At 40.9% G+C, this 23,179-nt stretch overlaps 1 protein-coding gene and 1 long non-coding RNA gene across 5 annotated transcripts in view; one reads left to right on the forward strand and one right to left on the reverse strand.

The window, feature by feature from the left end:
• ATP8A2 (ATPase phospholipid transporting 8A2) overlaps positions 1 to 23,179 on the reverse strand; it is a 590,644-nt gene that overhangs the window by 195,214 nt on the left and 372,251 nt on the right. For all 4 annotated transcript variants that reach the window (XM_053920803.1, XM_053920801.1, XM_053920804.2 and 1 more), the window contains one exon: positions 21,624 to 21,734. In XM_053920803.1, the coding sequence (XP_053776778.1) occupies positions 21,624 to 21,734 (111 nt within the window). The remainder of the gene's footprint in view (positions 1 to 21,623; positions 21,735 to 23,179) is intronic.
• On the forward strand, positions 13,812 to 22,498 carry LOC123478760 (uncharacterized). Its single transcript, XR_006654065.2, has 3 exons — positions 13,812 to 13,868; positions 20,753 to 20,856; positions 22,417 to 22,498. It is a non-coding gene; the product is annotated as an uncharacterized lncRNA (long non-coding RNA).

Below are 23,179 nucleotides of genomic sequence, written 5' to 3' on the forward strand. Positions count from 1 at the left end.
TGCCAAGCAGGCTAAGGCAGGGTCTGCAGGTGAAAAAGCTCATTGCAGCTGTGATAGCTGGAGTCCTACTTCTTAGTGTTGAGACACATTCTTTGCGATATGCTTAGTTTCTCAGTTTAGCAATCTCTTCCCCAGGGAATATTTTTGTTTGTTTGTTTGTTTGTTTAAGGAAAAAATTCATATAGTGCTCCCAGATGTTCAGGAACCTACCACAAATAACTCCTGAGTGATAATTTTCAGTGAGAGCATCTTTTGCTTGACTTCCTAGGATCAACCGGTTATACCACGGGAGATTTTAGAATCTGGCACCTGTGTTTAACTGCGCTTATTACTCCCCCACTTCAGTAAACGAATAACATGAGCTTTGCTCGGACCAGATCAGCACAGGTGCTAGTGCTCACCCCCGCTGTTCTCAGAGGGGTTTGGTGTTTGCTTAGGGACCAGACAGAACGTCGCTGCTCTAGTAGCAGAACGTCTGGTTTAAAACGGTGGCTCATCCACTGTCTGACCACGAGGCATGGCTGTACGTGCCTTCGTGTCCTCATGTAAATGGAAATAACGGTAGTGAATACCTAATAGGGGTTGGTGGGTATTAAATAAGTCAATATGTGAAAGGCACATACAACAGTGGATGGTACATAAAAAGGCTCAATAAATGTTAGCACTATTGTGATTTTAATTGTTGTAGGACATGTTGAGTCATTGGAAAATACTCTGCCTTTTTAATCTCCTTTAGAAAATGTGTTACATGTTCCTGGAGATCTGGATGCTCTATTGGAAATGACCACATTTTGTTTTCATAAAGAAGAGTCACTGTTTTCTCTCCCAAGTAAAGGAGAAGAGTGGTAATTTGTTCCTTAAGAACATTCCTGTGTCCTAAAATGGCTTCACCTCCCATCAGCAAGAGCAGCTGAAACCCTTGAATCCAAGAGCTGCCTCAAGAGGAGCCCTTAAAAATACAGAGAAAAACTAAGTGTTCACTTAAATATACTTGTTGGGAGCAAGTCTCCCACAGACTCCTCTCTCCAGGCTCCTGTTCAGTCCTCGTGTGCCCTCCAGTGAGGCAAGCTGGTTTATTTCCAAGTGATCAATTTCTGTTTTGCCCAATCATCCACCAAAAGACTCTGTTTAGGAAGAAAGTGTATTCAGGGTTTAGATTCCGGCCAGAGCTCATATGTTAATATCATTTAGCTGCCACCACTTCCCATGAGGTCAGTTAAGTCCCTATATTTATAATTACGACACTGAAGTGCAGAAAGATCATGTGACTGAAGCTTGAATCAACAGTCATGCCTCCCAGCCTCTTCCTTCTAAAGATCAGCCTTCCCTTTAAGTACTGTCTTAATGCACAGAAATTTGATTTTATTTTCTTACTAAGAATTTAAAACTTTGAAATAGTCTTTCCCCATCGAGAATTGGGTTCCCAGTTATTTTAAAAAGCTATCCATAAAAAGAGAAATCTTGGTCTTCAATAGGCCAGGTGGACAAGAGTTACATCAAAATACATGACTGCCTGATGGCAGTGTGCACCAAATTACCGAGTTCAGGCACCTCCCGACGTGTTCCTGTACCTCACCCCAAAACACACGGAGAAAGCTGAGGAAGTTCTCAGAGCACCCAGTGACATTTTCCACAAATAATAGATGCTTCCCCAAGGGAGTTTCAAGTTAGGTGGATCACTGATCATTTTGTGATTAGCGTCTTTGCAGTAGAATCGCTACTATTTCTTCTGGTAACAAACGTGGTTTGACAGTAGTCTGGAAGCTCTCTCTGTGACACATGGTAGCCATTAGTAAGTACACCAGTTGGACATTCTCAAGGGCAAAAGAACCTTGCACTGAGGGCATCGTAGCCTTGGCAAAATTAAACAGGAAAAATAACACAAGTGTTAAAGAATTCTTCAAATGAAATTAGCTGTGGAACCAGAAAGGGATTTGTTGTTGTTACATAGTGATCCAACTGCACAAATTATGTGAGCACCCATGACATTTACCCCCCAACGGGCCCGATTACCAAGGTCCCTGCCCTTGGATAGCTGTTCATACTTTAACAGCATCCATCCGCAAATACTGCACTGTTTCTTCCTTTTGATTATAATTAAGTATCAAGACCTTACACGTTTTATGAATTCAGCATGGAATGTTTACCAAAGCTTTAACAATCCAAATGTGCCACTATGAGTGGCACGGAAACCGCTCACAGGCCTTTGGAGATTCTACACGTAAACAGTCACGCCATCAACAAAACCAGTTTAGGCCCTCGCAACTTAGGGGGGCCGTAGAAAATAAAACCTAAATTGAATGAAACCTACATTAATAAGACAAACTATACATCAAACTCCTAAATAAATGTTCATATATGCTTGATAGAATCATAGTCTATATAGTAGTAGATAAAATGGATTTCCTTCCAATGAGTGAATGCAAAGCTTTATTTGCATTAGAGCTTCTCTTAAGCACCAATTACTATGGCCAATTACCATGTAAGTATAAACTTTTAAATACACAAACACATTTTTAAACCAAAAAGGAACAGATTAATATAGAAGAAGTCAACAAAGCACAACCCATCTGACTCCAGTGGAGACTAAATTGTTCTTGGGTACAATGTTCATATTTAGTGAGCACTACCTGAAATCCACAAAGTGAAATAAAATTAACGACTGAAATAGATTTTACAACAGAGCCGTTTTGTTTACTCTGTATCATAGTAAGTCTATTATTACTTAGGTGTGTTTAGAATTCAAGTCACATAAAGGTATAAACTACTTAAAGTCCACTAGAGACTCTTTAAAAGACAGTTCGCGAAACCCTGCTAAGGTGAGTAAACTGCTTAATAGTATTTATCTTTCAGGGGAAACCATTTGTAAATAAATGTGTGAGTATTACTGACAGCAAAAGGTATTGTAACGATGTAAGCTTCCCTGAGTGATACTTTTCCCATAAAATCGTAATATTTGTTTCAACGGCCTGCTTTTGCTTCTGAGTTTTTTGGGTGATTTTGTTTTTAAAATGCATGTCAGCTATATGTTCTGGTTGTCTTTCTCCAAACTCCCTTCATCAGAGCATCCATTCAAACATGTATAAATTCAAATGGCTTTTTCTGCTTATAAAATCGACATACCATTTTAGAACATTTAAAAATGTCTACAAAATACACAGAAAAAAATCACCCATACATTTACTAACTCAAACATAAGTATGTGAATATATCGGTTTTTATCCTTTAGTCTTTTTATATATGCACATATATTTGCATAGCTGAGTTTATATGCTATAAAAATTGTCATTATTTATCTTAACAAGGCTTTCTCTTGGTCACTAAAAATGCTCAGCAATATTTTTAAATACAGATTTAGAGTGATCCTGGTAACTGCAAATAAAGTTTCAAAGTGATTCCCATCCACATTATTTTTACCCTAAAAAAAAAGAAAAAGAAAAAGATTTTCACACAGACTAAGACTGACAGCACAACTTGGCCAAGCAGTGAGGTTTGGGGTCAGAAGTGAAGCTGTAAGTGGCACTTGCACCTGTATGTTTTAGCGGTTACATTTTTTGTATTCTTTGGGGGTTGTTATTACTATTATCGTCATCATTTTATATGACCACTCAAGGCCTCTATTGTTCCTGGGACTGGTGTGGTAAGAATGCCCAGGGGGCCCCTTCCTTAAGGAGTAGGAAAAAGCCTCCTCTTTTGACAGCCAGGTGACGGTCAGGATGATGTGGGACAGGTTAACAGAGCCCTGCAATCTCTCGCATGCAGACCAGCCACCCACGGCACTAGAGGGCTAGAGCTACATTCCCACAGGACGTGTGTGGACTGACCCAAACAAGCCCACTAATGACCACCTCAGGGAACGTAGGCAGTGGTTGAAGGCCTCATGGTCCCTGGCAGCAATTAACTATTTTCCAGAGAAAAATTAAAGCTGCTCTCTCCTCTACATAAAAATTACATTCTTCAACTTCATAGTGTTTTCTCCTCCCTGGGTTCATGTCCTTAAAGATCTCTCTTTGAAAACCTTACCAGTTTAAAGGGAATCAAGTAGGGACTGGCGAATTGTTACACAGCACACAGCCACTTCAAATGAGCGGGAAGAAACACAGCACAAGCCAATGCTGAAGATTTAGGCCGGTCCCTTAGGAAGCAGGCCTGTTCTCTCCGGTTTGGGAATAGCTCCTCCCCGTGAGGTCCTTGCCAGATTTTATCCTCTGGGAACCAGCTTGAGCATTCCTTATATTAAAAAGATTTAACGTATATCCCACTCTCTTTCCAATCTCCAGTCCTCAGCACTCACACACAGTAAAGAGATAGTCCCCAAGTTCAGAGGCAGAAAACAAAACACAACCTTCTTATGGAATGATTCCCAGTACCTCCAGGTTGTCAGTAACTCATAGCCACACCATTTAGCCTTTAATCCCAATTAAGTACCCTTCATCAGAAACCAGGATCTCAGGAAGTGGTCATAGTTCTGAAAATAGATGTTAGGTAAATACTGTCCTGAGAACTCTAGATGTGAGTTCAATTTCACAAATAAATGTAAAGGATTGACCTATCTACCTACCATGTTTTGATCAGTCCTCCTTTCCAAATATTTCAGTCTCAGTGATAAAATACAGTAAAAGTCCAGAAATAAAGGATTTTAAATCACTTTTTCTCTATCTTGAGCCAAGAAGATAGTTTTCTTTACTATTTATCAACAGGTCGGTCCTACTGAATGTTAGAATGTTTTTCATCAAACTCTGAATTTCCTTTTTCTTTTGTAAAATAGTTGTTAAGTTACTAATTAGGTTGACCATTACCCAAAAAAGGGGAAAAAATTCTGTAAGTTTGACACATGGGATAACAATTCTTCTCTCTAATATAATTATTTCTGAAAAAAGTTCACTTAAAATCATTCATTGCCACTGAAAATATACATCTAAAATAATCTACGTCAATGTGCTGACAATCTGTCATCATAAAAAAGTTCAGCTGTTATTGAGAAGATATGGGAAAGAAACTGACTAAATAAGCTAAATATGGTCAAAGAAGGTGTTTTCATTTTTGAATTGTGGTTTATGATTTACTCTAATATTCATACCTGAAGGTTAATGAAATGTATACCATCTCACACCAGTTAGAGTGGCCAACATAAACAAATCAACAAACAAATGTTGGAGAGGATGCGGAGAAAAGGGAACCCTAGTGCACTGTTGGTGGGAATGCAGACTGGTGCAGCCACTCTGGAAAACAGTATGGAATTTCCTCAGAAAACTAAAAATGGAACTGCCCTTTGACCCACCAATTCTGCTGCTGGGATTATAGCCTAAGAACCCTGAAACACCCATCCAAAAGAATCTATGCACCCCAATGTTCATAGCAGCACAATTTACAATAGCCAAGTACTGGAAGCAACCTAAGTGCCCACCAGCAAATGAGTGGATCAAAAAATATGGTACATTTACACAGTGGAATTCTACACAGCAGAGAGAAAGAAGGAGCTTATACCCTTTGCAATGGCATGGATGGAACTGGAGAGCATTATGCTAAGTGAAATAAGCCAGGCGGCGAGGGACAAATACCATATGATCTCACCTTTAACTGGAACCTAATCAACAAAAGAAAAAAAGCAAACAAAATATAACCAGAGACATTGAAATTAAGAACATGGTAACAATAGCCACAGGGGAGTGGGGAGGGGATAGTGGGGAGAGGGGTCTATAGGAGCTACTATAAAGGACACAAGGACAAAATCCAGGGGGAGGGTAGAGGTGGGGGAGGGAGGTGGGACTGGCTGGGGTGGGGTGGAGGGAAGGGGAGAAAATGCAGACAGTTGTAACTGAATAAAAAAAAAAAAGAAATGTATAGAAACACGAACATTTTAACTATTTTCTTACAATTAAAAAATAATTAGGAATGAGAAGTGAAGCCCAGTGGTATGTAAGCAAATTCACACCCTGGCCCCTCTGAGCCATCTGAACTCCCAGGAATGAGACAATAGCATGGAAGACAAGTCCTTGCTACCACTCACATGTGCATATACACAGTGCATGTATGACTTTTCCAGTCTTAAGTTGTCTTAAGGGCACTAAGTTCAGGCTTGTTAAATGTTCCCCAGTTTTACTAGGTATAGAAGCAATATTTTTATCACGGTCTTATTGTTGAATCTAAACGTGGGCATGAATATATGAATCACCCTTAGCAGGCCTAACCATAAAAAAAGATTGTGTGTGTGTGTGTGTGTGTGAGAGAGAGAGAGAGAGAGAGAGAGAGAGAGAGAGAAAGAGAGAGAGAGGAGGGGAGAGGAAGGGAAAGAAGAGGAAGGGAGGGGAGAAGGAGAAGAGAAGGGAAGAAGTTCAATATTAATGAAAGACCTTTCTGACAGATGTGGCACCTGGCCTGATTCAAACATCAAGAAGCAATTACTAGATTGTCTATCTGCTTATTTTTATTTATTTTTAGATATATTTTTTCATATAATAAAGTTCACCCTTTTTAGTGTACAGTTCTGTAATTTTTGACAACTGCATACACTTGTGCAGCAACAGGAAAATCTGGTACTTTTCTGTCATCAGGAAACTGATAGTTTTAGTGTCATGGTCAGATCCAGGTAAATGGACACCAGGGCAGGGAGACCAGATTGTGCTGAAGGGCAGTTTTCCTGGTGCTCAGTCACTAAACCTCACGGTGACAAGGTCCTTCTAACTAGGTTTCTTTTCAATGAATTTATTATTTGTACAAAACAACCTTCTGCATCCCCCTAAGTGACCAGCTCAAAGGAACATGAACCAATAGATAAACTTGTTAGCCCGATGGGACATTAATTAATTGCTTAAAATCAGAATCAGTGTTGCTATCAGTCCCAGTGATTGTGGTTACTTAACAAGTTGCCTGCAAAACTCAGTGGTTCCAAACAAGGATAACATAAATTTGCTCACAGATCTGTAACTGGGCAGTGCTCAGCACAGATCACAAACCTTCACTCCATTGGCCTCAGCTGGAAGGGGGGGGGTGGGGTTGGGGGGCAGTGCTGGAGTTCTCTAAAGTGCACTCGCTGGCATGGCTGGCGGCTGAGACCTAAAAGAAGCTGTTGATCTTCCTACAACAGGACAGTTGGGTTCCAAGGGTGTGTGTCCCTTTATGCCCTATTCTTGGAAGTCACCTGGTGGATGTTGCTTGAGGCTGTTTCAAAGGTCCACCCGGACTCAAAGCAAGAGAACACAGCCCATTATTCAGGAGAAGAAGCACTTTGTATGGAGAGCATGGGACTTAAAAGACATATTGGTGTAGCCAGCTTTGGAAACTATAGCTGTTGCTCTGTTACGAGCTGCTAATATAAAGAGCTACCAGAATGATCTTTCAGGGGCGCAGGTCTCATCACATCACCATTGCTGTGCCTAAAATGCCACGACTCATACATATCCAAGGCGAACAGATGTCACCCCAGTTCTCTCCCCCTGTGTATCCAGATGCTTCTCTCAAACCTAGCCTTCAACCAGAGATACTTATAATCTTCCCGAGTCACTTCTATACTCTTCCTAGGGTAACCTTCCTTCCTTGGTTTTCTCTGCATATTCCCACTCATTTCTTTAGGAATCACTTCTCCTGAGCTGTGGCCTCCTCAGGGATGCTCTCCTTCAAAGAAGTAGCTGAGCTATTCCAAGAGCAGGAACCTGTGTTCTCAATCCAGCTTTGGCCCCTGGCCACCTGTCTGACCTAAGGTTTCATCCACGCCCAGAGCCACTGTTCCTTCATGCTTCCCTTCCCTCCCACGGACAGACACTGATCTTCAGGGCACTCCTTAACAAACATTCCTCGTGTGAAACTCCATCTCAGAGTCTCCTTCCCAGGGAACCCAGCCCACCATGAACAGTGTGGGATGATTCCAATTTTTGATACAATGAAAAAATAAAATGCTTGCAATTCATGCCACTGACAAAGGGCTAATCTCCCTAATATATAAAGAATTCCTAGAAATGAAAAAAAGGGGGGAGGGAAATGGCTGTATTTATTAAAATTATTCATGCATTTACCCTTTGACATGGAAGTCTCACTTCTGGGAATTTATCCAACACTGCAGCATAATTTGTTGAAGGAAGATGTTGAAGTTGGAAAAAACCCAAGTGTCCATCAATAGGGGACTACTGGTTAAGTAAGCTATTTACCCACCGAACACCCTGCAATTGGAAAAGAATGGGGAGGACCTCTAATACTGATGTGGAAGGATTCCCGAGACATACTGTCGTGTCACAAAAGCGCAGTGCAGAACAGGTCGGTAGAAGGCAACCTTTTTGTGTAAAAACAAAGGCACAATGATGAGCCATCGTGATTGAGTCCAGGTCTGCATAAACAAGCACTGAAAGGACATATTAGGGACACTTCTAAAGGGCAGGGGCCAGTGAGGTAGAGAGACAGGAGGAGATTTTATTATGTTTAACTTTGGATGGGACTTTAAAGTTTAGAACTGTGTGACTTTATGGAGCAAACATTACCTTTTCACATTTGTTATTTTTTTTAACAAGTCTCAAATAGATTTGGAATTAATTTTGGTGAAGAAAGTAAAGTACGGATTATGAATTCAATATAATATTTTCCCCAAATGGCCTCCTGTTGCCCGTCGCCGTTCATGTGAACTATCTGCTCCCCACTCATTTCAACGCCAGTGTTATGACAAGCAGAAGGCCCGGCTGCACATGGAAAAGTCTGCACTCTCCGTGGGGTCCTCGCGACCTGCCCCTGCACGGCCCCGGATTGCCTTCATCACTCTGCCTCTACGCTGGGTTTCACATCTCATATGACAGATCCCTCTTAACACTTTTATTTCCAAAATTTCCTGGCTTTTCCTCCTATTTACATTTTATATGGTCTTCAGCATTTTCTTTTTCAAACACTTGCCTTGATTCTTTAATTGTGTGTGTATATATGTGTGTCCATGTGTATGCATGTGTATGTGTGTGTGTGTGGACTTACTTCATCCTATCCGGGAGTGGGGTAGGCCTTTCTGTGTATTCACATTGACTCTAATGTGGTACTTTTCTTACCATAGCTTTTTTTTTTTAGTACATTTAAGGTCATTTTAAATATTATATCTTTTTGATTAATATTTAAGTTAAATTTTCTAACTCATTGTTTGATTACAAAATTTGATTGTGAAAGTTATTCTAATATGAATCTTTAGAATTCATTATACCGACTTAATTAGTGATAATAAAGACTTAATTGCTTTAAGTAGAACCTAGGGTTTATTTTCTACTTATGCTTATTGTTCAGAAAACATTGATTAGCATTTCTTGATAAGGGCAGATATCACTTGTGGGACTAATGCTGTGACAGATGCTATTGAAGCAGGCGGACAAGGAGAAGCGACAGGATTATCACGCATGATGCCTGTCTGCGGAGACTCCAGGGAGAGGCAGGGGAGCTGGTTCCGGAGGAGCCACACAGGAAGGGGCCTCCCACGAGAGTTCCCATGGGCGGCATCCCCAAGAACGTCGGTCCCAGACAGATCTCTATGGAACCACGCAAGCAGAAAGAGGGAAGAAAACCCAAACTCTAAGAGCATGCACAGTACACATGGTCCTTTACACACACGGCAGTGCTTGTTCCAATCACTACAAGAAGGGTGGCCTGGGACACCACGGTAAAGACAGTGGCCATATGCTTGCTGTCATTTGGGAAGAAAAATCCAGTTTTTATGTAACTTCCCTAAAGTGAAATTCTATCAACCTTTTCAGATACATTTGGGGTTAAACTAACAAGATATTGGGAATACCTAATGTGAACTTTTAACATCTCCAGTAAGAGTTAATAATTCAAATGCATATTTTGCATCAGTTAATGATACTAGGAACAGATCAAAAATGAGAGACACCAGTGATCTATTAAATAGCCAAGGCATTTTTCACAGCATTGCCTTTTTTGGGTACATTTCTCTTCCAAGTCCTCTCTCACCCCGTCACCCCCTAAAAAGTCAGCATATACAAAGTGCACTCAGCTTTTATATATTTAAAATATATTCAACAACAAGAATATCAAGTCCATTTTCATACTGACCCATACTAGAGCAGGATATATCTCGCTGATGTTTGTTCTTATGGTGGAGTGTGCCAGAGCAGGTAAATTTCAAAGCACCCTGAAGGCCAGTGTAACTGATAGAACTTCTGGACACTTCAAGGCTATAGTTCCTCCAGGTGGAAAATACCCAAGATCAACATTGCAACATTACCCACCCGCAAGCATTGATATTATCTTTGCTGACAGCACATTCCTACCCACCTGTCTGTACACAGGGAGAGAGGAAGCTGTATTTTCAGTAGGCACCAAGAGGTAGTGCTTTTTCTGGCCTCTAAAGCAGGCAAACATCTCGATCCAATGCAGCCTGGAAAACGAGTTTCAGTCAACACGAGATGGCTTGGCTTTGAAAGAAACCAGCCAAACTCATGTTCTGGGAGCAGAGGAACCACTCTCACTTGGATTCCTTCCGACAAATTCCAGCAGAGTGGACTATTCAGAGACTGGAGTTTTAAGGGACAAATACATCAGTTTTAATGTTTCATTGAAATGCTCTTGATGTAACTCAGGCAAAGTGTGTGAGTACCAAGGGTTCTAGGCTAATTAACAAAATCTGTAAATGCCACTCTGGGCCAGGAAAGGAGATCAGGCCATAGATGATGTTAGAAGAATTATTTCTCAGTTATGAACAGGTGGCCACATTACTGGAATACAATTACTTACCAGCACCTCAGTTACTAGCACAGATGGAACCAAGAGAATTTCAAGTTACTCTAACAGATTTAATCATGATCGCTTTGCTGCGATGATCACACCTAGCTGCAGTGTACTGTAGGAGCCATGTCTGTGGTAGAGCTGCCTGAAGATGTAGTGGGGGAAGCTTCTCCTCCTCCCTGGAAGGTTTCCAGCAGAAGGCAGACTAGACAGCTGCCATGCCGGTGTGGGCAGATTTCCGTTGTGGGAGAAGGCGGAGACTAACAGAGCCTCAAGCCCAGACAACGCTACAGGTGTAAGGTTCGTCAAATATTAAGTATCTTAATATTTGTACTTAATATTATCCTTAATATTATAATATGTTAAGTATAATATAAATAATATTTTATATATTATACCACTATATTATATTATAGTATAGTATATGTTATATTATATTATTATAGTATAATAGTACATTATATTATATAACAATATAAAATATATATTATATTGTTATATAATAATATAATATATTATACTTAATTATATTATTGTATATAATAATACTATACTTAATATTAAGTGTTATAATGCTAAAGGCTAATGTGCAAGCTGACTGAGCAGCTGGCATGATTCTAAAAGGCTTTCCTATATAATCTCACTCCTCACAAACTTTTTGATGTATGTACTTGATTATCCTCATTTCACAGAGGACACTGAGGCTGGCAGTAGTCAGAGGCATGCCCAAATTTGCATGGCTTGAGCTGGAAGCAAACCCCTAGGTGGTCTGACTGTGCCCTTATCATGCTGTTCCCCACTAATGGCAGTTACCCGTGAGCCAGTGGATGGAGGAGTAGTCCTAGGAAGGCAATGCTGTGCTCTCCTGGCCTTTCTTGTCCCCAGGAAGCATTAACATGAGGTGTTCACCTAGCCCACTCAGCCCTCCCCGACCATCATTTGTTTTATTATGGCCAGTTTTATTCTAGTCAAGTTTTACTCAAGTCCTTTCTTAAATTATGATATTACTTGGAGTCCAGTGACATCCTGGTCCTTGGTTCACGAGCCCCTAGGATTGAGCACTCAGAACTCCCCAGCCACGGGAAACCCCGTTCCTGTGATGGAATACTGCTGAGCAATCAAAAAGAAGAGACTACTGATGCACCAACATGGCTGAACCTCACTTGCATTAGGCTGAGTGAAAGAAGCCAGAAAGAAGACCATAAACCGCACAGTTCCACTCAAAACACTCATGACAGTCGAAGAAGGAGAAACGATCGAGTCCGAAAACAGACCAGCATTGCTAAGGACCGGATGTGGCTGACTCCTCGCGGGGCTGGGGGGGCTTCTGGAGATGGCCCTGTTCTACATCTGAGTGTCCTGGCGATGTCACTGCTGTGTGCATTCATGACTCGGGGAACTGGATGCTAAAACAGGGACATTTTACTGCCTGTAAGTAATACCTTACTAAAAAGAAAGAAAGTGGTATACCATACTAATAAACACCTTTGAAGGAATAAAATAAATTAATAAGGCGAGGCTAACAAGAAGGTAAAAGCTTCTAGTTAATAGCTAATGTTATAAAAAAGCAACTTTCAAGTTGATTGTGACCAACAAAAAGATTATCAAAATAACATGCAGCTTAGTTAAAGGAGCAATAACAAACTCCATCCAACAATCCTCGGATAAAAGAGGCCAATATTTAATCAATGTTCTTTCACTGGCATGCTCTGGAGGTACAGGCAGTATTATTAGCACTAATCTACTTTGCATTCCCTCAGTTTCCAAGACCAGGCAAGAAAGCATATGTATCACTCCTATTCTTGAGGGCTTCTTTAAATAGTCCACTTGATCTGCCAGGACACTGGGACTAAGAACTCTGAGCTGTCAGGACATCTGTTGGAAAACCAATATAGTGGCTCAAGTGAGTTGTCAGAATGCAATGAATATTATTTACTACTTAAAAGTACAGGCATTTACTGGAGGGGAGACGAGCTTTCTTATGTGACACTTATTAACAGAAGCTACTTTAACCAAAGGTCAAAGCCAAAACACTTGTAAGTTCCAAGAAAACAAAGGTGAATTGCATTAACATAATAATTCCTTTTTTACCTGCCTACAAAAAGGTATTTTAAAACTACAGGGCCAAAAATCTCTGTCTGTTTCCTAAGCCAGGCTGACCAGTTTAGAGAAAAGGGGTGGAACAGAAGGCACCCTACTCCTGATCCTCTCCAAGCAAAGGCAAGATTGTCGAAAACAGGCAACTATTCTCCATCACTGGAGGGAGACGTTGCAATTCCCTGTGTCTCTTCCTGTTGTAGTGCACGCTCCATCTTTTCTACAGCCTGTAACTGAAGTCTCCATTCCTGACCTGGGCCTTCCTACCACCTTAGTCAAATGTCACTGTAGTTCACTGTGCAGAACATTGCTATTTGGGTACAGAGGTAAAAATAAATAAATAGGCATGATCAGTGGATTTGAGCTTGGACACTATCACAATCTTAATTTGAAAAATTAAAGGAAATCTGATTTCAAAAGTTTCAGGAAACGTGGTCTCTACTTGCAGGAAAAAAAAAAGGACAGAAGAGCAATATGAACAGAGTAAAATGGCAAAAATATAATTTGTAAAATCAGCTTCACAAGAGCAAAAATATATTTGAGAGTTTCAACCAAAATGAAAGGTAGTCTAAGGTAGGAATATATTTAAAGAATGTGATCAAAATTATCCTTTATTTTTATAAAAGATGAGGTTAAACAAATTATAAAATGAGTTCATCTTGTATTACTAGGAGAGTACACTTCTCTGTATGAAAATATCATCGGGAAAAGATTTAAGTTAGACACATAAAAGACAGATAATATAACATGCTACTTAAGTAGTCTTCTCTTACATTCTTTAAAAACCAAAATAACAACAACAACAAAAACCCACAAAGCCTAACTGACTCTTATGTGCCGGCCTCTACTGAAACGTGTCTGATGGACACATGATCTGTTTATAAGCACTGTGTACTTAGTCCTGTCTGGGGGCAAAGTCAGAAGGCAACGGTCCCTGCCTTAGGGAAGCCAGAACCACTTTGGTAAATAGAAATAACATTCAGCCTGACAAGCATCCAGCACTAAATGACGCAGGTGCTGTCTCTGATTGCAATGGGACTTGAAGGAAGGAAAGTAAGTTGGAACAGGTGAGCATTAACCCAAGAGGTGGCGAGCTGGGCCTCTGCTTGGGGTTGGCCCACTGTCCCAGGCAGTTAGGAAGCGTGGGTCCTCTAGAACAAAGTCTGGCCCCACGCATGACAGAGCTGTCAGAGTTCACATCGGCCCTGTGAGTCCTTTGCATTGATTTTGGTTTTGAGCTTTTTTTATTCCAGAGAGGTTTAAACATTTTATGACGTTAATGAACAAACTGAACTAACAAGCAAAAGAGAGACAGACTCAGAGAGCAGGATGACAGCTAAGGAGGCGGGGAAAACAGGGGATGGAGGGACTGAGCAAAAAGAAAAAAGGACTCGTGGACATGGACAACAGTATGGTGACTGCGGGGTGGAGGGAGTATAAGGAGACCAAATGGTAATGGGGAAAATACAATAAAAATAAATAAATAAATTTTTTAAAAATGATGATGAGCTGGAAATATAGGGAGGAGCACTTTGTGAAGTGTAGGACTGTCTGACCACTATGCTGTACCTCTGAAACTAACACAAAATAAATTTTAATGGAAACTGTAAAAAAAAACTCACTTACTCATATATATATTTATCACTAAAAACATTCAACCTTAAAAAAGGAGAAACTCAATTTTTAAAACATCAATGCCTAGATTTAGTTTTTTTTTTAGAATGTTGGATCTTTGTAATGATCCTCTTAGGTAAAGCAGCTGCAAAAACATTAAAAAGAGCATATACTGTCACAGGTGAAAGGCAGTAAGGGTCTATTTTTATAAAGTTCAAAGTGATTGTGTATCTTGTAGGGGAATCCTTCCAGACTGCTGGTATTTCTCTGGCGTTGTAACTACCCCTCTCCCTCTTTTGCTAATAAACTCCCAGCTCTATAAACTGCAGCAACAAGCTAGGCTTGGAGAGAACATTCTTAAGCACACACCTAACTAGTTCTGCAGCCACCTTCCTTCTGAAACAGGAGGCCCCAGAAAAGTGCACATCTCCCCCGTTGTTTACTAAGGGCTGGGCTGACTGCTGACATTCATCACAGAGCTGGAGTAAACAGAGCGGGTGGAGTGAGAAAGACAGCTGAGGCCCTGTTTTGGTATCCTGACCTAATCCTCTCCTCTAGCCCCTTCACCTGATCAGCTCCTACTCCTCCTTCAGGCCTTTACTTATTTCATCCTGGAAACCTGAGGCCACCCAGGTGTGAAGCACCGCTTCTGAGTTCTCACTGCAGACTGCCTTCCTCTAAGCCAGCACCCAAGGGCTCTGTTGTAATTGCGGGACCTCCTATCTGCATCCCCTACTCGATTCCAAGAGCAAGGGCTCTGTCTTGTTCATCCCCATCCCACAGACCATGAGAGCCCAACTTGGAGAATGAGGATGCCCGAGGCAAGGAAAGTACTACTAAGAATGTTTCTATTTCTAGTCAACTCCCATTTCTAATTGCCCAATGGCAATTAGGAGTCTTTCTCAAAATAGTTTTCCTTCCAACACATTAAAATTGCAATTACTGTTCAACAACTATCAGCACAAAATAGGCACCATGCAGGCAATCGTGGACCATGCAAGCTGGGATATTTTGGAATGGGTGTTCCTGGGACGGCTGTGCATACTACCGTACAGCCACTGGAGCACTTCCATACCTGACACACCACCACCCCCCACCATTAAACGGGGAAGCTTGTGGAGCTGGTCCCAGGGCCCCAGGTCTTGGCATTCCACCCGCCACAGACTAGGTGAGTGGATGATTTCATATTTGATAAAGCGATAGCCTTTATAGAAAGGTGCATATGTTGACTGAGCTTTTTCAATTCACCTTTACCTATCAACATTACCAGTAAGCTCATAACTACAAATCTAGCCCTTCAAATAATGAATCTATATCGGAAAGTATAAAGTCACCTCTGACAAAGCAGTTGCACAGGCCAGTGGAGGAAAGCTTAGTTATCAGGAATTTTGCTTTTTGCCACAACGAGATTTCTCATGTGTCAAGAATGAAATACATTTTTTCAAGGTATATTTAAGTCACAAATTACAGCCAAAAGAGGGAAAAGTTACCCGATAAAATTTTAATCACAGTTTAAGATATCTGGTCTCTATTGATCTTAACAATTAAAGCAAAATCTGCCCAAATCAGTACCTTCTTTCACCATTTACAATGCAATCCAGGTTACTCTCAGGAAATAGACACCAGATTGGAATATTCTGATCAAATGCACAGTGCGTCTGTACATTAACATGTTTAATTAAGGCTCCCCAAACAGGAAGCCAATCAGAAACAATTCAGATACAATATTTTCAAGTAATGATGGCCTGAAAAATGGAGAGAAAAAGACAAAACCTTATAGAGGTCCAACCGAAAAAAAAAGTTGCAAAACAGCTGAAGAGAGTATGTATATGTTTTCAGAAAAAAATACATTTAGAGTACGGAGATATTTTTTATTAGAATGGCAGTTTATACATAAGCCATAATTCATTTCACTGTTTTAGTCTGAAGACACAGGAAACAAAATGCTGGTAAGGCTTCCCTCTTGTCCTGTAGAATTCTAGAGGTCGGGATTTCTGTTTGCTGGGTGATTTTGGGCTTGTCAGCTAATGACAAGTCTTAACTAGCTTTCAACTAAATTTAGTCATTAGGTTTCATTTGGCTTCAAGATGCCTATGGTTTAAATCTCTATTTCTCATTCAGTGATCTTTCCAGGCAGAGCTCCCTGCTAAATATGCAACCCATTTTCTGGCCTGTGTCCATACCAGTTTAATGACCTCAAAAAACCATTAGAATTCCTTACATATGTTGCCAAAATAAGCAGACCCTCTAAATAGCATAAAATTCCCATTTTCCACATCAATATCTCTATGTTATGGTTTTTCTCAGTATTAGGAACCACCCACTAATCACCAGCACAATTTCAAAGTCTCATCTCTATTTCAAACATAACTGGATACACATTTTCTTTATGTTATACCAAAATTTACAGGAAATCCATATCTAATTTTTTGAAGTACAGGTTAAATTTAAGTAACTTTCTTATTACTTTTCTATTTGAATTTTTTTATCACTAAAAAACATTATCCATTCCAAATAACCTTTTCCTAGGATTCAGAAAGACCATGGACAAATGCATACCTAGTAAATGCTTAAGGTTCTGAACCTGCTATGCTCTGAAAATATACTCTAAGAATTTCTGAATAACAAACCCCTAGTTGTTAAATAGTGTAGGAACTTTAAAGAATTTATTTGACCGTTCTCTTTAGGAATTACTAAGTGGTCACAGCCGGACCAGTAATTCAAAAATTTGTAAGAATCCTTCCCTAACCTCCCTCCCCCCAATCTTTGTGTATAAGGTTAAATCCTCCCATTGTTAAAATCAGAGTTTTTAAAAATCAGTCTTTCCTGGCAGCTTATAAATTATATTGGGAAATAGTTATATAATGGCTGTGATTTATGCCTCAGGTCTCTGCTTACCGTCTGCCCTATATATTGACAAATTTTCTGAAATCACTTTTACTATGTAACTTGCCCAACAACAGAATGAAAAAGGAGCCCCAGCTGCCAGTAATGGCCTGGTTATTCAGGTCCCCTTCCCTGTCCATCCTTCTCTCCCATCTACCCCTTCTCCTTGCCTTCTCTAATTGTATTACTTTTCCTGGCCCCTAACCCAGATAGACACACCAGGAATGCACCCCCTCGAGCTGGCTGATGGGAGGCCTACCTGCTCAGGGAAGGCTCTGAGGTTCTGCCCAGTCTAGGCCACACAGGATTTTACCTTCTGAGAAGCATGGTCCATCGGCTCACAGCCACAAACTTAGCACTTAATTGGCTTTAATACAAAACAAAACTACCCATGAAGTTTGTTTTTCAAATTTTCAAATGAGCTTCCCAAAGCATACAGTCTGTCTCTACACTTCTGTTTCCCTCAAGGTGGTTAGAGCAATAAAGACCTTGTGACATTCTTTGAAATATTTGTAGCATTTTTTATTGTGGTAAAATATGCATAATATAAAGTTTACCATCTTAATTATTTTTAAGTGTAAAATTCGCTGGTATTAAGCACATTCACACTGTTGTGCAACCATCGCTACTGCCTAGCTCCAGAGGTCTTTGCGACGCTACTGTCGCAGTCTGCAGGAGACAGGAAATTGCCATTTAGTTTCTACTGATAAAAATCCAGTTCTAATCACAGGACTGTACACCTAAGAGAGGTGTATATTACCGTGTATTACTTATACGTCAATATCACTGATTGAAAGCAAACTAAGCAGGGATGCAGTGGGAGTAGACTCGGGATAACTGGGAGCCGGACCACAGGGGTAGGGGTGTGGAGGGGAAGAGGGATTTTATTAGGAGACACGGGGAAACCCTGAAGAGGCTGAAGAGAGCAGTGGCATTCATCCACACACTCGTTGCCACCATTTTTAAGCACGTGTCTCCTAGACACTGTGCCAGCCACTGCAACTGGTCAGGCCTATGGCTCACAAAGTTCATCCTGAAGGCAGTACAGATGACCCAGGCGGCGAAGGTAGTGGGTTTTGCCATCATCCAGGTAACAAGTACTAAATTAAGACAGTAGCAAGGGCAATGGAAAACAAAGGCTATGTGTAGTTTTAGTTTTACCTGTTAGGCCACCAAGAAATCACTGATTCCATCATTCTGTTCTAGTTTTTAATCACTCCAACCAATGGAGTGGCTATTTTAGCCTGTAATGTGGCACCCCGATCAAGCATTATGTAAGGTCTGCCAGCAAAAAAGAACTCGGGGTACAGACAGTAACACATAAATTGAGTGTGTGTTGTGTTCAAGGCGCTGTGGTGAAAATGGTCTAATTAGATCAATATCATTTTGGTGGAACATTTATGGGCAGCTGATTTTCTGCAAGGCTTTTTGTGATTAAACTGGATGACTTGAATGTTTATCAATGCAGAAAGAGTTGAATAGATTGTGGGAAACTATACTGTGAAATACCATGCAATGGATCCACATGAGGTAACCCAGAATGATCTCAAAATACACTGCTAAGTAAAACGGGCATTGTAGAATGCATCACAAAGCATGATCACACTTATGTAAAAACACTGATTTATCTGTATGTAGGGATCTCTATAAATAAGAGAAAAAGGTCAGAAAAGAACATACATATCAGGGTTGGGGACTAAAGTGAAGGGAACCTTCAGGTGTGTTCCATATTGCTATGAGAATGTGGCCATGCGCCCCTTCTGTAGAGAAACCAAGTTTTACAGGTCGGTACACCAAGTGAATAGATTGTATTACATCATGGGCTGCTGCTTCTTCCCTGCAACCTTGATCGGCAATTCAAGTCATATAATATCCTCCTAATAATGGCTAAGACTATGTAAGTGAGTGTGAATGTATGTGTATGTCTGTTTAATTTGCCAAATTATTTTTAGACTGTTTTAAAAAATGACTGACAGTTATGTGTATCAGAGGACATTTGAGAGGAGAACATAGCAGCTATTGCAAAGGGTTTCTCCTTGAGTTACAAGAAAACAATTTAAGAGAAATAAGTAATATACTTCATTTATTCTCACTTAATTATAAAATCCTCAGAACACAAAACTACTCATTGCAAATGAGCTAATCAAATTATGACAATCTTTGATTTTTTAGGTCAAAACACAGTAAAATAGCATGCGAGAAGTACTTCCCTAGTTTCAAACTGCTCTTTGCCCTGCGTGTTGATGCCACAGAGGCCACTTGGAAACAGTGGGTGCTGCCTGGGCTCAGGGGAGCATTTCCTTGTCTTCATTCTCAAATTAACGTATCTGAGGAATAGCAACTAAAACATTGGGTAGAGAGCAGTAGAGACTTACTTTCTTTCTCATTTATTTATTTATTTAAATTTTGTAAAGAATGCTTTCAAAGGCTGTTAATACAAGGCCATTTAGCAACTGTTGCCCAGCTACAATAGAAAAATTAACTTGAAGAACTCACATAGCATTTTCAGGCCCTTGTTCCAAATAGAACTTCTCAGACAGACTAAAGTTGTACTCTTCTCATCTTTGGCCCACTTGAAGTTAAAAAAAAAAAAGGCAAGATAGTAGGTGTAAATGACTAAGACAGGCCCCAGAGGATGCTCTGGACAGCTGAGGGGCTAGGAGCTTCATGAAGCATGTCTTGATAAGAAGTCTAGACTATCTGTAACTTGCTGATTGTGAGGAAAACCAGATTAGTAAGAAACCTTGTGAAGCCAACAGCCACAGGAGCTTAAAATGCATGTGCAACTTGGGAACAGGGTTCTAATACTTTATTACCCCAAGTGACATTTAGGAGTGACTCCTATCACAAATTCGAGAAATGCCACAGGAAGAGGGGACAAACATCTTTAAAAGGCTAACGGGGAATTGTAAAAATGTGAATAGGAAGAAGATAGAAACTACAGAGTCCATTACACATAACATGTAAAAGTTCTTACTTGGAGTAGACTGAGTTGAATATTACAGCACAAGACAAGCAGATAAGGCACGTAGGCTGCCCTTTGTACAAATTAGGAAAATGCATCTCTTTTTCCAGGTTCTCCTTTGTGTCAGCCCCATTTACCCCATTCGGCTGGGCAGGCTTATGCAGCGAACAACCTGCACAGCTCGTTAGTAGTTTACAGAGTGAGTGATGTGAACCTATATGTTTGACCTGAATATCCAAAAAAAAAAAAAAAAAAGAGTAGAAAACTTGGTAAAGAAATGGTTACTCACAGTAAATTATCTGAGCTGCGTATTTTCAGGGGCCATATCTGAAAAAGTTAATCTATGCCTTGGTTATTATTTCTGTCAAGAGTTGAGAAATCACACAAAATAGCCCAAGAGTTGAGAAATCAGACACAAAATAATCCATAATAGAATGAGATATTAACACCACACACAACTAACATTGCTTTTCTATTTCTCCATAGAGGCACTGCCTGCTTCCTTCGCTGGACACGTTTGGAAATCCGTCAGTCCCGACGGCCTCAACACCTCCCCACTGCAGCAGAACTGTTTTCATAGGAAAAATGAGGTGGCTGCCACTCCCACTAAGAGCAAACACAGCGCCTTTGCCACTTTTTCCTGGGCCCACCCCTCTCCCTACCTGGTTCCTCTAGCAAACACATTTACTTTACTTATAACCGAATCTGTGCCACAGAACACAGAGTGACAGCTCCATGAGTTCACTGAGATGTTTTAAATTACCTAAATTACCAGTTTACTATCCACTCACCTCCAAATCTGCCCCATATCCCACGACAAGGAACTAAGCAGTAGTGCCCAGATATCCCCAAAACAATGAATAAATGCTCAGGAAACTTGAGGATTCCATGAGAACTATAGCAAGAAACCAGGCCCTTTCATTCTCGTAAAGAAAAATCTGACTGGGTTGCCCGGAAAAGTCCCAGTGCCCGCTCACAAAGGTGCGAACACTCCCGCCAGGTTCCGATCACCCTGTGAGTGACAGCAGCATCTACTTGGGCGGAGAGGAGCACCGGAAGAGAGGGCCTTCGTCCACCGGGCAGGGACAGCTGTGGGGGGAGCCAGAGGCGGGGGGCACGGGGCACGGGAGCAGAGAAGGGCTGCTGACTCCTGGCTTTGGTTATGCAACATGAGGACTGACATCTGGAAGGTGTCCCCAGCTTCAAAGAGGTTATGTGTGACACACGCTTCAGTACATTGCAGCAGTACCTATGCTTTAATTTTACGTTTGTAAAATCATCTCTTAAGTTACTTGAAACACCAAAGATGCCCCATGGAAAAGGCTTTCCTCATCAAGGAACAGTCAGTGTGGCTTACCTCAATAATGTAGAGAACCACGTTCTTGTAGAAGCAGTACAAGATGCACTTGGTCACTCGGTTGTAGCTCCAGGCACCATGGACCAGCAGGAGCTTCTCTAGGTAGGAAAACTGAAAAAAGAAAATAAAGTTCAGAGGAGCCCACCACTGAGGAATAAAAGTCTTACAATGTCCTTTGAACAAAAAAAAAACCCATTCACTTACAAAAACGAAAGGCCAAGCTTTCGGGCCCAGTAAGAAGAGCTAAAATCTCTCAAATCTACGTAATTGTAATTTCCCCCAAATATGCAGGTGGACTTCTAATTATTAGTCTCATAAAATCCTATTTATATAAATGCTTTCAAAGGGTCTCACATTAGAAGAAGACGAATACCTGCAGTGGAAGGAAAGTACAGTCTGCATCAGGCTCCTCAGTCACAGATTTCATGGTGACGACAGAAGCTAGGGATAATGTCACTCGTGCAACAGCACCCTTTTGCAAGAGGGACGCACACACATACACGACCTATTTCCACTGTCAGCCTGCAGGTTAAAAGTAGTGGCAGACACACAGAGACTCACAGACACACACAGACACACATGCACTCTGCCTCCACTTCTGCACCCATTTTGTTCTCCTCTTCTGCCAACTAGGACAGAGCACCTCTTGCTACAGTGCTCTGCAGTCAGGAAAAACAAAAACCAGTGCGCAGCCACATACTAAGTTGAGAGTAATGTAATGGCTCTGACAGTTTGAAATGTGCAGCAATATCCTAATATTCCAATAAAATAATCGGACCCTCTCTGGGCACAGGGTCTTCGAGCGCCACCTGATTGGGTCTCCGCAGCCTCTCCTTGGCCTGGCCTGACCTTCTGTGTCCTATTTCACAAAGATCCCAAAAAGTGTGAACACTGAGCTGGAGGGAAGGAAATGAGGTAGGTTTTTTGTTTGGTTGGTTGGTTGGTTTTGGTTTTGTGGAGTGTACTGTGCTCTGGAGTGAATGCACTGTTAGGAATGACTCTGTTTAAACGTATGGTTTCTGTACATTCCATGAGCCTCACACCAACATTGAGTTCCCCCCGGTTGCCTTGAACTAACACCTAACTCCCTGTGCTGAGTCACAGCGCAGTCCGGGGCCCAAACCCCATGACTCTCCCAAAGAGATCATCAGGTTGTACGGAGCATGTCCACAACATTAGAAATTCTTTTGCTATTACAAACTTCCTATTAATTTCAGATTACTTTTGAAATCAAATTTATATGTAGAAACGACTAAGAAGATACAATATTTTAAAAAATACATTATTTTCAAGAAGGAACCACAATACTTTCCATTAGCACTAAAGAAGAGGACTCAATCTGATGTGACATCATCCTTCAATGAGTTCTTTCAAAAGATCAGGGTGAGGCAGGTCCCTCACCTGCATATTCCAAAAGCTAAATGACGCTTCAAAATGGCAGGAGTTGGTCTGCACATGGAAAAATAAAACTGCCCATAAAGGCTCATTAAGGATTCCCAAGGGGATTGGGGAATCATAAAATAACTAGCTAGACAAATAAAAAGGAAGTTTGTATT

This window comes from Desmodus rotundus, chromosome 3, assembly GCF_022682495.2.
Source record: "Desmodus rotundus isolate HL8 chromosome 3, HLdesRot8A.1, whole genome shotgun sequence".
NCBI classification, from domain to species: Eukaryota; Metazoa; Chordata; class Mammalia; order Chiroptera; family Phyllostomidae; genus Desmodus; species Desmodus rotundus.